The sequence below is a fragment of the Eretmochelys imbricata genome, chromosome 1 (genome assembly GCF_965152235.1).
Source record: "Eretmochelys imbricata isolate rEreImb1 chromosome 1, rEreImb1.hap1, whole genome shotgun sequence".
Classification (NCBI taxonomy): Eukaryota; Metazoa; Chordata; order Testudines; family Cheloniidae; genus Eretmochelys; species Eretmochelys imbricata.
In genome coordinates this window covers 114,557,276-114,572,472 of record NC_135572.1, presented here as the reverse complement: position 1 = coordinate 114,572,472, position 15,197 = coordinate 114,557,276, and the positions used below count along the sequence as shown (strand labels likewise).

Sequence of the window (15,197 nt, the reverse complement as noted above, 5' to 3'; positions counted from 1 at the left end):
AACCATACAAATAGTTCATTTTAGAAGTCAATAGAATTATTCACATCAGTAAGGACTAAGAGCTTGAATAAGTTTGTTCTTTCTTCAAGTTGTATTTTTCTCAGAATTGGGACAGGTGAGTTGGCCTTTTTTCTCTAGTTTCTCATGCCTGAATCAACTTATCTGAATATAGCACACTGCCAGGTTTTTCTGGTGTTAATTTTTGTGGGTTGCCACCTCCCCCCAACCCAATTTTTCACAACCCTCTCCTGTTTCTTTCCTGTACCTTGTGTTCACCCCTGCCAGGCTGGTGCAAAACAAACAAACATATACAAAAAATGCCCAAGAGACAGTTCTTACCTAAACCTGCACCCCACCCATTATCTATTTTCCTTCCCACCCACAGCTTCTTTAGCTTTGTCCCCCATAACTTGTCTAATGCTGAAAGGATTATTAATGACACTCTTTCCCTCCTCTTCCCCCACCCCCTTAATCAGGCAATGCTTTGAGCTGTTCCAGGAACATGGACACGAACAGGCCATGTGTTCCTGGGACAATCCCAAAATCAGCTATTTTGTTGTCATTTCAGCTAGGGTTAGATTCTAGAAAGATTTCTGTCATAACACTGAAACATTCAAGCCGTTTAGTGTAATGAAAAGGTAATTCATATCTAATAGAATAGATTACCCAAAATACTAATGATACATTTGGCTGTTCTGAAATGGGATAACTTTCTTTAAAATATCTATTGTTTTTTTCCTTAGAGAACACATGGAAATGGTGATAGACCAACTAAAAGTAAAGTTACAAGATGCCCAGCATAATTTACAAATCAGTGTCGCTGAACTTCAAGCACTGCAGTCTGAACATGACACCCTGCTGGAACGGCACAATAAGATGCTGCAGGAGACTGTGACGAAAGAGGCAGAACTCCGAGAAAAGTATGGTTCTCTGATGACAAGATATGTTGTATTATTGTGTGTGCAGTTGGTGCCAAGCATTTGTTTGTTTGAACTGCTCTACACTCATGGAAGGGGTATAATTGTGTGCAGAAAGTTAGTGGGATTTCCACAAGGGCTGTTAATTTCTTGTTGTCAACCTTCTGGAGCTTCTTCCATGAGAATTTAATGGTTGAAGATCAGGGATTTTAAACATCCTCCTACTCAAATTTCCCTACACTTTTTTCTGTTTAACTGTATACTTTCAAAGATTACATTTTTGCAGCTCATTGAGTGCTACTTGCTATTTCTAAGTACCATGTACAGAACTCCCATTGTGTTGAAAGATTTAATCTAGTGAAGTAATCTGATGCAAATGTTCAGATATCTAAATTGCAGTACAGACAGAATGGTGGGAATCCCATCATTGCCATTTAAAGTCCAATTAGTGCCCTTGTGAAAGGTAACATTTTGAAATATCTCCTTCCCACAATCCCCCACTTCACTGTTTCGATCAGAGTGAGCATCTGTGACTTTTAATTTTTCAGACAGTGTTATGGTTGTCTTAAATTTTTCTGCTTCAGGGCACTTCAACAAACTCCATCCTTCCCCTCCTCTCTTCCTGCTTCCCACTATCAAACTTCTTTCTTGTCACAGAGAGTGGGATGGAATAGTCTTTGGAATTGTTGGCATTTGGTGTGGGTGGAGAGTAACCAAAGATACTTTTAGCTCCTGTTGGCCACAGAAACAAAGACCGGACCTGGTACTTGAACCTGGCTCTTTTGCTTAGCAGTGAAGCATGAGGCACAGTTTTTTTCCTGAGGTTGGCATAATTAGTGGGGAAAAAAATAACATAACTGGGAATCATCTATAAGGTAAACATTCACCTTTCAGGGTCTGTACTGTACAGTCTGAGAACATGGTGTTGAAGTCAGAGCATGCACAGACTGTGAGTCAGCTGACGACCCAGAACGAAGCTGTTCGGAACAGTTTCAGAGATCAAGTGAGGCATTTGCAAGAAGAGCATAGGAAAACTGTAGAGACGTTGCAACAGCAGCTATCCAAAGTAGAAGCCCAATTCTTCCAACTTAAGAGTGAACCTAGCACAAGAGGTAAGTTTGTATAGTCCTGCAGCCCAAAAAATCCCTTTTTGTTGATTATTCATATTTAGCTAACTGGCAGACTGATTCATCACTTCTCTGTAGTTGGTAATCATACAAACATCTCCAAAAACATATGGGGTGCCCATTTACCAACTGTTTTTTACATATAAAATGGTAAGCACCGATATTGGTTTTATAGATTAGAAACCTAACCTAAGCTGGTAGTCCTCAAATGTTTTTTGGCCACACAGTGACGTATATAGAGTGAATTGGTGGTCTCCGCCCATTTCCTAATGGGTCAGTCAGTATTATAAAGATTACCATCTGAATTGGCACCCTTGTTGGCAGCCTCAGAAAATGAATTGAAGACTGATTCTGGAAGCTGAGCTAAAGTCACTTTTAGAAGGGGTCTCCCCAGTTCAGGATCTAGGCACATTGTGGGGGGGGCATGCACGGGGGAAGAAGGGGCTTGTGTTTATGCTGCTTCTGCTTGTACTTTATTTCATCTGAGCTTGTGTCTGTCTCTTTTTCCACATCTGTCAACATGCAACTTTCAAAAGCACTAAAATCCCTTAAGGTTTAGTTTCTAAATTGAAACACTCTACAATTTTACTTAAAAAAAAAAATCCCTCACCACTGTTACTGAACCATATACTAATTATGGTTAAATGAACAGGTGTGCTATGAAATGCTTACCCTTCCAAAAAGAGTAAAAAACTAACCCTTGGTCTGTATCTTTCTAAAGGTAAAACCAGCACCATCCTTTCGTATTTTTAGCGTATGTACTGAAAAAAGATATGATGATCCAGAATGTTTTCTGCTGGGAGTTGTGTGGGTGAGTGGGCACGGACCAGAAACTGGACTGAGATAACCCATTTGGTTCATTGGCGCAATCTCTTAGGGGATGACTGTCCAGCTTTTCACTCCTCCTTTCCCTTTCACTGTGGCTGTAGGATTAATGCACCTCATCTCTGGTCTTACTTTCCACCTTCCCCACTGCCCAAATTTAAGATGGTTACACCAGTGACTTATTTCACATAGGTCATTTAAAAGACGCTTTAAATCACTGGTAATCTGGGCTCTGGTTATAGTGGTGTCTTCGAAGTGAAAGGCTGTGTTTTATATTGTGAAATATGCTTTATTCATATTCATTTATTCTTTACGGATGACTGAACTTCTCACATGATGCTTTGTTTCACTTTACTGCTTATGTACATCTCCTTAATTTAAGATGCTAAAAGATGTATTCAACATCTTTAGTTCTCACATTCTCCTTCGCATCCGGTTGAGTGGCTTCTGGGTGATCATTCCCAGCATACAGCAGTGTTATTTATTAATGTATGCCATCCGAAAGAAATTCTTTTTCAGGTCCATCTGTTTCAAACCTGCCAGTGAAGAACTTGCGAGAACGGAGAAACACTGACCTTCCTCTTCTTGATATGCACACTGTAGCTAGGGAAGAGGGAGAAGGAATGGAAACAACTGACACAGAGTCTGTGTCTTCTGCCAGTACCTATATGCCATCATTGGAACAACTTCTTAATTCTCCTGAAGCAAAATTTGGCAAGTAAAACCTTTTTTAAATAATAAATGTTTAAGTACTTAACTAATTTTGAGTTACAGAATCAGTATTACTTGGTACTTTTCTGGGTGCCATAGAAAGTTGTCCTTAGAGCATTGAGATACTTATCATTCTTTCTCCCACTTTACTACCATAACTTTTTTTTCCCTGGTGTTGCAGCAACCTTGGGTGGGATTTCCAAGGGAGACTTAAGCACCTGACAGCCACTTCAAATGCCTAAATCCAAAATCTAGATCCTCAAAACCGCTGTTCAGCTGCCGCCTAACCATATAGGCACCTAAACTCCCTAGGCACCTAAATTTCCACTGGTACGGTCCCCTGAGTGCCTACATTTCTTCCAAAGATCTCACTTGCAAGGCCCCATACAGTAGACATGCTCAGAGGCCAGCATAGATCCATGCATAAAATGGAGGAGAATGTGGTGGTGATGACCTTTTATCCAGTTGCCTCATGGTTAGAGCACTCATGTAGGTTGTGAGAGGCCAGGTTCAAGTTCCCCTCAGCCTGATGTGGAGCAGGGACTTGAATATGGGTCTCCCACATCCCAGGAGAGTGCCCTAACACACTCTCTCTGGTGTAATGAGTATTTTTAAATATATTTTTATACAAGTGGAACAGCTTCAACAGAAGAGATTGAGTTTCACCCCAGGAATACCCCTTAGCTCAGTGGGATGTGGGAGAGCTGGGTTCAAGTCCTTGCTTTACATCAGGCAGAGTGGGGATTCAAACCAGTTCTCCCGCATCCTGGGGGAGTGTTTAACCACTGGGCTACGCGTTAAAAGTGTGTGTGTGTGCACACAAAAATGAGTGACTTGGATTAGGCACCTATCCCCAAGAGATGGTTCGTGGCTGTGACACCTGAATGGAGATACGCACCTAACTCCCTTTGAGGGGTAGGACTGAGGCCACACCCCTCTCCTGAGCATTTCCTACTGGCTAGCTTAGATGGCTCTCCACTCAACATGTTGGCTTCTGTAAATCCCCCTTTTTAGGTACCTGACTTTCTTCAGGCATTGTATAGGAAACCTGGGCTCCTAGCTCGGGGTTGTGAATTCCACTTGGCAGCAGGTCATCTAAAAGTTAGGTCCTGTAATGCTCAGCCTGAGTTGCGCCTTAAGAATCCCACCCCTTCTAATAGAGCATTAGACACTGCTGCTATGACAAACATTGCTACTTGAGGAGTTGGCTGAGGTTTATGAGAGTAATTTAGCATCTTCTAGGGGTTAGAAATCTGAACTTTGATACCTTCATATTGCAGACATTAGACCCCTATGCATTGTTAGCACTGAATGTACATTCACATTATTAATTTTTGTATAAGCTTTGTCCTCGAATAGGGATTAAGGGTTATGTTAGTTACAGTTTTTATTCATGGATTCCAAGACTACTTAAAATTTGTAAAAAATTTTACATTTAGGGACTTTCATGGGAAGGAGAACAGATGGGTGAATGAGTACATAAACTGTAGGAACTGTGAGTGTGAAGAGAACAGCTCAGAATACTGCATAGAAGGCTATTAAGTTTTCATCCAACTCCTATTAAATTCAGACACAAAACTTCCACTGGCTTTAATGTGAGCTGGATTGGGCTACTGGAGAACATGGGATCAGTGGGAACTTGTGCCAAAGTGCATGGATTTGCTTTTCAAGTCGCAAAAAAGTAGAGCAGGGAAATGCAGGACAACCGGCTAATTGTACAGAGATGACAAGCAAGTCCAAAAACAGTTTTGAGGAAATATTGAAATCCTCCTCCAAAAGGAAAAACAACACAGGAGGTGCCTCCCCCAAACCTTTCTCCCTTTAAAGAAACACTGAAGTCAGATTCTACAAAAATAGTTTGATTGCTACAGACTCTTTTTAGTACTTTTTTTAGTTTTGTGTATATACAAAAAAAATCACAAACCAAAAGTTTGGCAGCAAGAATAGTAATGGGTGGTGATGTAAAATCTGACTTCTCAGAGTTTTTCATTGCTATGATTTGATGTTGCCACCATGAAACCAGTGTAATTCTGAAAAATGTCCCTGATAAACCATCACTCTGAATGTAAAGTAAACTGCAAAGTAATCTTTTTTTGAAATATAAAATTGCAGAGCCACCTCAATGGCAAACAGAACTCACCAAAGAAGAGCTGGTCCAGAAGCTAAACACAACAACAAAAAGTGCTGATCATTTGAATGGATTGCTTCATGAATCAGAAGCAACCAATGCAATATTAATGGAACAAATTAAGGTTAGTAGCCATGCATTCACTGATATTTTAGATACTGCTCTTTATGGGGGCTTGTTTGTTTGTTTTTGTTTACTGTATGTATGTATGTGTCCCCAAGCAAATCCTTTTATACTTTCATACCAAATTAGTTGTTTCACAAAACTGATTATTCAAACTTGAATGGTTGAAATTTGGTGAGATGCAAAATTTAACTACCTGTAATTTTTTCAAATTATTCATATGTACATAACATTGCCAAAATACACCCAGTACTTGGTAAGGTAAAAGTCAGTTCTCACATGCAAAAAAAGACATAATTTCTTCTCAGAAAAAGCACAACAGTTTAGGTTGAATTATTCTTCCCATGTAACTAATTTTTCTTAATTTTAACTGTGTTTTACCTCTTTAGTTAACAAAGCCAGTTTGCATTTTCTGCAACTGCAGGTAACAGCTTTTTGAAGCCAGTCTTCAAACCAGCGTTCTTGTGAGGTGCACAGTCTGTTAATATCAAAATTTGGGTGCATACTACTTGTTTTGCTATATAAATATTTCCTAATTAGATGAGTGAATAGTTTGCCGAAACATAACCCAAGTAACATATCTACTCAACTCTTTGCATTTTATTCCTGATCACCAGAATTGCCCAGTCTGTATCTTGTTCCCCCATATTTTCTTTATACAACTAAATTGCTTGTAACTAATATTGCAAAACTCTTCCAAAAAGGTGTTTAAGATTATAAATAGGTTAAATGAATTCTGAACCAACAGTGTTATCTGGAGGCCAGCTGTACATTTTAGGCCCCATGGGATCTTTGCCCAGAACACATCTTATGTAAACTACTGAACACTTTCAATACCTTATTGCATGTCTTATATACATGTGCTTTGTTCCTCAGAGTAGTTTGTATTCCGTCGTTCATTTTATAAAAATCAGTAAGAAAATGTAGTAATTAATGGTCTCTTTCTGTGTGCAGCTTCTTAAGAGTGAAGTAAGACGACTGGAAAGGAACCAAGAGCGAGAGAAGTCTGTTGCTAATCTGGAATACTTGAAAAATGTTCTGCTGCAATTTATATTTCTGAAGGCAGGAAGTGAAAGAGAGAGGCTTCTTCCAGTAATGGATACCATGTTGCAGCTCAGCCCTGAAGAGAGAGGAAAACTTGTTGCAATTGCCCAGGGTATGAGAAGTACTTGTGTTTTATCAAAAAGTTGCAGAAACAGAATATGAAAGTAGAAAAGACAAAATGAAATGTGGTGTGACTTCCTTCTGTGCAGATCTTCCAGAACAATAAAGCTCAAGAACATGGTGTAAACAGACAGGGAATAGAACTATTCTGGTCATTTAGGAGGGAGTTAAGCTATTCATAACTGTAATAAAACAAGACTGTTAGCCAAAAGTTAAAAATAAAATTCACTCTGCAATTTGAAATAGGCTTTTTGTATTATCCCATTCAAAACATTTTTATTGGGTATTTATTGTCATTTTCCCTATTTAACTAATTACAATTTCCCTAAACGTTTTAGATTGTCAGCTGCAGTGTGTGCCCTTTCCAGATCATTTTTAAAATAGGGAATAAGTCAGTTACTGCTGAACATAAAGTAAGGAGAAGTGAGCATGACAGTGAAATGTGTAGACACACTAATGCACTCAGTAGGAGGATTTATAATTGGAATGGCAAGGCAGAAAAGGTTCCTAGCATTGAGTACTGCTGTTCTGGTAATCACTAGGGAATAGAGCTTACCACTAACCTGGGATCCTTAAGGTGAAGTCAATAAACAGGCCTTTTATCTCTTTTCCAAATGCAGACATGTTTCCTGAAATACTCTAAACTAATGGGTTGGTGACCACAGATCGCGATTGACTGGTTGATCCTGGAGCCTCTGCCAGTCGATCGCGATCTCTGGCTGCTAAAAGTCCAGCAGTGCAGTGGGGCTAGGCAGGCTCCCTGCTTGCACCAGCCCTATGCCGCTCCCAGAAGCGGCCAGCATGCCCCCGTGATCCCTGGGGCGTGGCAGGGGTCTCCACACACTGCTCCTGCCTGCAAGCATGCCCCCGCAACTCCCATTGGCTGGGAACTGGGAACCGCAGCCAATGGGAGCTGCGGGGGCAGTGCCTGGAGAGAGGGGTAGCACACAGAGCCATGTGCCTCCCGCCAGGGTCGTAGGGGTGTGCCACTTCCGGGAGTGGTGTGGGGCTGGGAGAAGCAGGGAGCCTGCCTTAGCCTTGCTGTGCCACTGACCAGGAGCAGCCCGAAGTAAGTGCAGTCTGGCGGGAACATGCAACCCAAGCCCCAGCCCTGAGCCCCCTCCCGCAGCCAGCATCCTGAACTCCCTCCTTCACCCCAAACCCCTGCCCCAGCCCTTAGCCTCCTCCCAGATCTAGCACCCCATACCTGCTCCTGCACCCCGTACCGCCTCCTGCACCCCAAGACTCTGCCCCAGCTCGGAGCCTCCTCCTGCACTCAAACTCTCTCCCAGAGCTTGCACCCCAACCCCCTGCCCCAGGCTCACCCCGGAGCCCTCTCCCACATTCCAAACCCCTTGGCCCCAGCCCAGAGTCCGTACCCCCTCCTGAATCCCAAACCATAAACCCCTGCCGCAGCCCAATGAAAGTGAGGGAGGGTGGAGGAGAGCAAGTGACGAAGGGAATGGGGGGATGGAGTGAGCGGGGCAGGGCTTTGGGGAACAGGCAGGGTAGATCCTGGGTTGCACTTAAATTCAAAAAGTGATCTTGTGTGTAAAAAGAGACCACTGCTCTAAACAAGTGTACACTGGACAGTGGTGTTTCATGATGACAAAATCTGACAATGTGGTGGCAGTTTTCCAGAGTGTATTTTAAGATATCTCTTCAAAAAAGATAACTGGTGAACATAAGTATGGGATTTGAATGTAGGAAAACTGACAGAAGTAAATGTTTTGTGTCTTTCCCGCATAAGACTGCGTCATTCAGTTCACTTGTGCATAGTTGTTGTTTAGTGCTGGTGAAGATTATAAGCATATTTTTCCTCCCTTCAGGTGAGGAAGAAAGTGCATCACGGCCCTCTGGTTGGGCTTCGTACCTTCACAGTTGGTCAGGACTTCGATGAAACAATGGAAATCTTTTAGACATTTACATTCCACAATTGCACTAACAGAGAAATTTTACTATAGAAGAATGAACCTTACATGTGTAGCATTGACAGTTTTATTTTTCTGATTTTGCAAATTACCTTAGGCAATGCATCTTAGCCTAAAAATTGGAATAGAGGGTTTCTAAAGAACAGGTTCTGACTGCACCAAACTATTTCATGGTTTCTTGTAAACACGTTTAGATTAAGCAAGTTGGTATTCAGAAGTAAAATGAAAGGGGTGAAAAGTTACTGATTACTTGAGAGCATAATTTGGCAAACTGATCACATATTTTATTTTTATTAAAAATGTCATATTTAATAACTAGAACAATAGGTAAAATAATTCTTAGTAAAGTACTTCAAAAATACATTTTCAGGATGCTATTTTCACTCAGTGAATGTGAAGAAAACGAATAATTTGTATTATTATAAATCTGTTGTCCATATACTATAATATCAAAGTCATATCAAACTGTTTCCACTGCATGATGATCTTTCTAAAATATTGCATGGCTCTTAAGAGAATTTGAAGATATTTGGCATTTTCTGTTTTGACTTTGGCTAAATTCTCAGTAAAGTTTGCAGCAAAAACAGATTCAGAATATAAAGCTTAGGGCCAAAGAGTTTAGTGACGGCTAAAACTTGTTCTGTGTTTGGGATATTAATATGTCGGATGGATATTCAAGTCCTGACATTGGATCAGATGCTAGAGAGCGTTCAGAGAAGGCCCAGGACAGACATTTTCAAGAATCAGCAACACAGGTGGGCTGAAATTCTAGGGGAGAGGGCTTAAACTAAGGTATCTTTGTCTAAGGTTGGAATCTGCATAGGCAACTTGAGGGTTGAGTAATGAAGACCAGGCAAGAAGTTGTAAGCAGGCTCTGGCACCATCGTGCTATACTGAAATAAAAGGACTTTGTTCTAATGAACAAAGGTAGGAACAAGATCCAGAAGGAAGGATCTGAATTGGCTGAAGTTTACAATCCTAAATAAAACTGCCAGGAAAGAAGGAAGTGTGTTTGCTTGGAAAACTTTTATAGCAGATGCAGTTTGCAGGCATTCTAATGTAAAGAAATTACTCCTTTCTCTTTTCACTCCTCCTTGTGTCTCTGCCTTTTGGTCAAGTGGTTTGTACTTCATTTTAGATTCTGCTACTTCATGGCTTTTCTGGAAATACCACTTCCATCTGTAAGAATAATTCTGTTGTAAACAGTGCGCTCGTTTCCTCCCCCAACTCCCTCCCCCCAGCTTCTGTGTGTGTTTTGTTTGACTTTTTCCTCCTAACCCATGCTGTCTTTTTCCTCTGCATATTCCAGTTCTGTTCTCTTAATTACTCCATTATTTGTGTGTAAATTTATTATATGTACATATGCATTCTTCTCACCTACCATCCAAGACTTTTTCAGGCATTTGTCACCTCTTCTCCAATATGGTCTTATTCAGTCCTAAAACGACACTTTTGAACATAGAGGGGAGGGAAGATATACACTTAGACCCACCAGCATCTCTTTCTCTACAACAGATACTGCTTGCATACCACACTGTACAAACACTAATCAGCAAGAGCAGGGTTAGGGAAAAGCAGTCCTGAGATTCTGGTGTCCATTCCCTTGATAACATAGTATTAATCAGGACTGTGGTTAATCTGGCAGCAAGAACAGCAGTAGAAATTATCTTGCTATGAGAACAGAATTTCTATAATGAGTGGTTATTGATATGAAAGTGACTATATGTAAATAACTTCTTAGTCATCTCCACTTCCGGTGTGTATTTCAAGTTCTGTTGACTTATTATATTGAGGGGAAAACATGTTTTTTAATTGCTATTTGCAGTTAGCACTGCAAAGCCAACATAGTTACTATAGAATGAATCCTTTTTGGCACAAACCAATGCACTTCTTAAATTCTAGTTGCAGAATTGTCCTGGGTCATAGATGAGTCAGAAAGCACCCAGTTTGACTTTCCAATCTAGGATTGCAGGCCTCACAATTAGAAAACCATCTTTTGAACAATTGCAACTGTGGAAGCTGAGACAAGACATGAAGCTGCCACTGTGGTGTTTTTACAGTCATTTTCAGACTATAAGCACCCCTTCCACATCAGTGATTTGTTTTAAATCATTAGATGTTAATCCTAATTTAGGCTAATCACAGCTGACTGTGAAAAAGAAAATTAAAACAATGCCAGGACAAAGTTGGTGGAAAAAGATTTCAGTTCATAATAGTTCACTCTTACATTTTTAAATCATAGCAGGAAAATGTCTGCACTGTTTCTTATGTTGACTTCAAAACTAGTTCAACTGAACATTTGCTGCTGTCATGATTCTTTTCTCCTTGAGTCTTTTCTGCACAATATCTGCACAACTGTCTTTGTTATAGAGAAGCTGTGACAGGAGGATCTTTCTCTTTTAAAATGTGTATTTCAGATCGTAAGATTTTTATTTAACTTTGCAAACTGTGAATAACATTTTATGCTGCTTGCACACTTTCATATTGACTGTATTAAATAGAAATGGCTTTTTGATTTGTTTTCAGACTCTTGACTTGTATATCCACTATTTTAGTGAAACTCAAATATTGTGCTCATGAATGTAATATACACTCCTTGCATATGCTTCTGCTACAAAGGAACATTACTGAGGCCTTGAAAGACCATTGTCAAGAATATTTTAATAATTACAACTAAACATATTTGTATAATGTGTATGATACAATTGTCAGTGCTTTCAAAACAGAACAAATACTTTTCCAGACTGTGGAAGAAACTTCAGCTGTAAGTAAGTGCCTGGGTTTTTAAATATATAGTTACAGTAAACAGGATAGACAGGACATGTGGACTGGAAGCAGAATTATTTTGAATGGTAAATATATATTTCATTAACTTCCCTTTTAGTATTCTAATAAAGCACCCTAGTTGTGACTTAAATTCCAAAAGGCAATTTAAATTGAAAATTAAAGCTGGCACTCTGCTCACCTTTGCACTGTGTTGCTCATTTTTAAAGAATATATGTTGGTCTCACTTTGATTCTTTGTTATGTTTACTAGTTTTACAGTACCATATTATCCTGAGTTGTTTACAGACTTGTAAGAAGACATGACCCCTGCCCCACAGAGTTTACATATTTAGGGCCAAATTAGGGACTCCCTAGCATTAGGAGGAAGAGAGTGTGAGGAGTAAGATGATGTGACCCCGCTTTCCACCCTTGGCCACAGTTTGACTCCAGATGCTGGGGACTCCAAAAGAGCCTGCCAGTTCTGAAGCTAGTGCTAGAAACTGCAGAGGGAGAGTGTTTGGTTAGGGCCATGGCCCCACCCCCTGCATATCTGTTGGACTGTGGTTCGGCAGTTGCTACCTACACTTGTACAAGTCTGCAGCCCACTCCCTTTTATTGCCTTACAAAAAGGTGGTGTTCCTGCAGCCACCACTTGGCTTGTGCTTCTGTTTTCACTTGCAGAGAGACAGCTGTCCAGAGAGGCAGTCACACTGAATACTTTTTAAATTTACTATTAAAACCTCTTTCTGAGGAGCACACTTTAAAACATATCCTGATTTTTTTGGTAAAGAAATGAAACAAACAAACACTTAAAGTATAACTGCTCCTTTGTTTATTCACAAGCAACTTTTGAGTGGGCCTGAGGGCAACCCCACTGAACATGCTCAGGTCCACCCTTTCTCTCGCACATCTACCTCCCAACCTTTTTGTACTAGCTCTGCTGCTGCTATGACCATTAAACACCTTTTTGCAGAGCCTGGGGAAGGCTGGCAGCAGCCGCAAAACTGGGTGTACGCGGTGTCAGAGGTGCAAAGTGAACACATGGAAGAGAACTTCTCTTTCTGTTGTAGTAATCGTAGGGGTTACTCGTAACAAAAGTAGATAAAAATGTTTGTTGGAAATGTGACTCAATTGATGGTCTCCTAATGTTCTGTTGTTCTTTTTGTTCAAAATGCATATTCACCGGAGTGTGTGCCTTTGTTCTGAATGCCTGTTTTCTTTGATAATTGGAGTAAATGTTATTCAGGGTACTTCCTGTTATGGATTTGTCCTGCAATACAAAAGTAAAAAGGTTTAAGATAGTAAAAAGTTGCATAACGTGAGTTATGGGTTTACTGTAGAAATACTGGCACAATCCTAACTTGGGGATAGCATCGCAAATGAATGTGAAAATGAAAATGAATTGTGAAAATGTTGTGGGGAGAAACATAATTTTAGAAATTTAATGTAAAATGACTGTCTTAGTGTATCTTATTAGGAAAAATATAAATGAACTTTAAAAAAGATTCCTGCTTTTGTTATTTGTCTGGCATATGCTACTAGACAGCAAATGGCTGACCTCTAGTAGCTGAGACTGATTAAAAAATGCTCAGTGTGTGGTGTTAGGGGTGGGGAAGCTGCTTCAGAGAGTCTCTGGTTTAATGTACACATCAGCCACTCGAACCTGAAACTAACACTTTCACAAAGTTGGACTCTTCTTGCAAATAGCATCCAATTTCTTATGTCCAAGAATGATTTAAACAAAAATATACGTGCCTCTTGTCCAATTCCCCCAGTCTGTTTTCCTTGGATAAATATAAACAGTCACTGTGAACTCATCCTGTTAAGAGAGGAAGGGTGAGGGAGTAAAACTGAAGGATCCATCTCTTGTTCCTTTGCTAATTAAATCTGCTTTAGCCTTGATCATTTTCTTGGTTGTGAATCAAGTTTTTGGGAAGCTTGTTGTGAAAATGCGAGAGGGAAGAAAGCAATTGTGCCAGCAGGAACCACCAGCTTGACATTTCAGACCTCGTCCTAGGTAATTTTGGCAAGAATATTCTGAATCTGAGTGTCAGGGTTTGCTTCTAAATCAATTCTCATTTCTTCCGGAAGCCCACGCCCAAGCTCTTGAAAATCTAGGAAAGACTGAAGCTATATCTGCATGACGGACTATACTAGCATGGCTATGCTGGCATAACCCCAGTCTGCACTGACAGAAAGGGGTTTTTCCATCTGGGTAGGAATACCACATCTCCGAAGTAAGCATTCTTCTGTCAACATAGCTGTGCCTGCACTTAGAGCTATGTCAGCATAGCAATGTCCGTCAGCAGTGTGGTTTTTCACACCCTGACTGAGGTAACTATTCCAAAATAACTTTCAAGTGCAGACCAAGTTTATGTTTTGTGTGTTTTAAGATTAAACATAAAGATACTTGCATTATGGTAACACAGATTTTTCCCTAAATGAAAAGATGCAAAATCACAGCTAACTTTAGTAGCATAATGGACTAGAATAAATATGATTCTCCATTGCCTTGTACCTTGCCATACTCTTTCACACCTGTGTACAAGAATGAGTGTAAAAATGCAACCATTTTAAGTGGAGGTTTCTGATATGCTGCTGTTTACACCCACCTTGCACTTTGGAATGGACAAGGTACTAGAAAACAAAATTCATAGAACGTATAGTCCTCTCTTTCACCCCCACCAAATAAAAAATATGCAGTTTCATTGCCAATCTCCTTTAGCCTTTGCATTGTCCAAACCACCAGCAATTTACATAGCTAAAAGTATAATTTTGATTTTCACATTTAATATCCCAGATATAGTAGTTTAGTTACTTTGAAGGCCTCCCACGATAGCAGTGGTGGTCTGATTGTTTGTTTTTAGAACCTGTTAGACCTTATATCCACAGCTGACGAATATTTTCATTGATTTATGCTTTCTCTACACTAGGCTAGAAACCAAGTAAAGGTAAGGTATTTAAGTAAAACTATTAAACACTATCCTATCTACCTCATTGCAAACAGTGTTTGGCCCCACCATCCAAACTGTTATGATGCCCCCTGAGCCTTGGCCAAATGCTCTTCCAGTGAAGGTCTCTATTCTGGTAAGTAAATTACAATTCTTGTTTTTAAGTCAGACCAAGAAAAAAGATACATCATATCTTCTGATACTACAGCTTTCCAACCCTTCAGTATTGGAGATAATCTTAAAATCCAGACATTAGTTAAACTGTCCTCTGCTTATTTCAAGTCATATAAGAAGTATTTAAATGTATTACTAAAATGTCTCAGGTGAAAATGTACTGATATGAAAAACTTGCAATTAAGGTTCCCAAAGACTAGTGTATTTAAATGGTAATAGCTTCTGGGTGGAGTGTAGGATCTTTTTTTACTTTAACCCTAAATGTTTTGGAATGGAGTGGGCATACCTGACAGACTGCTTCTTTGCCATTATGATACTGCTCCTGTTGTAATAAGTAGGGGTGCAAGCTTATAGCTGGTAAGAACCTGGAATTTCTGTTCC

At 40.0% G+C, this 15,197-nt stretch overlaps 1 protein-coding gene across 1 annotated transcript in view; it reads left to right on the top strand.

Annotated features, from left to right (window-relative positions):
• Positions 1-13,196, top strand: part of GCC2 (GRIP and coiled-coil domain containing 2) — a 48,345-nt gene extending 35,149 nt beyond the window's left edge. The window contains exons 18-23 of the mRNA XM_077814243.1: positions 744-920; positions 1,812-2,029; positions 3,389-3,583; positions 5,693-5,832; positions 6,786-6,987; positions 8,825-13,196. Of these exons, the coding sequence (XP_077670369.1) occupies positions 744-920; positions 1,812-2,029; positions 3,389-3,583; positions 5,693-5,832; positions 6,786-6,987; positions 8,825-8,895 (1,003 nt within the window). The 3' untranslated portion in view covers positions 8,896-13,196. The remainder of the gene's footprint in view (positions 1-743; positions 921-1,811; positions 2,030-3,388; positions 3,584-5,692; positions 5,833-6,785; positions 6,988-8,824) is intronic.
• Positions 13,197-15,197: the final 2,001 nt, after the last annotated feature.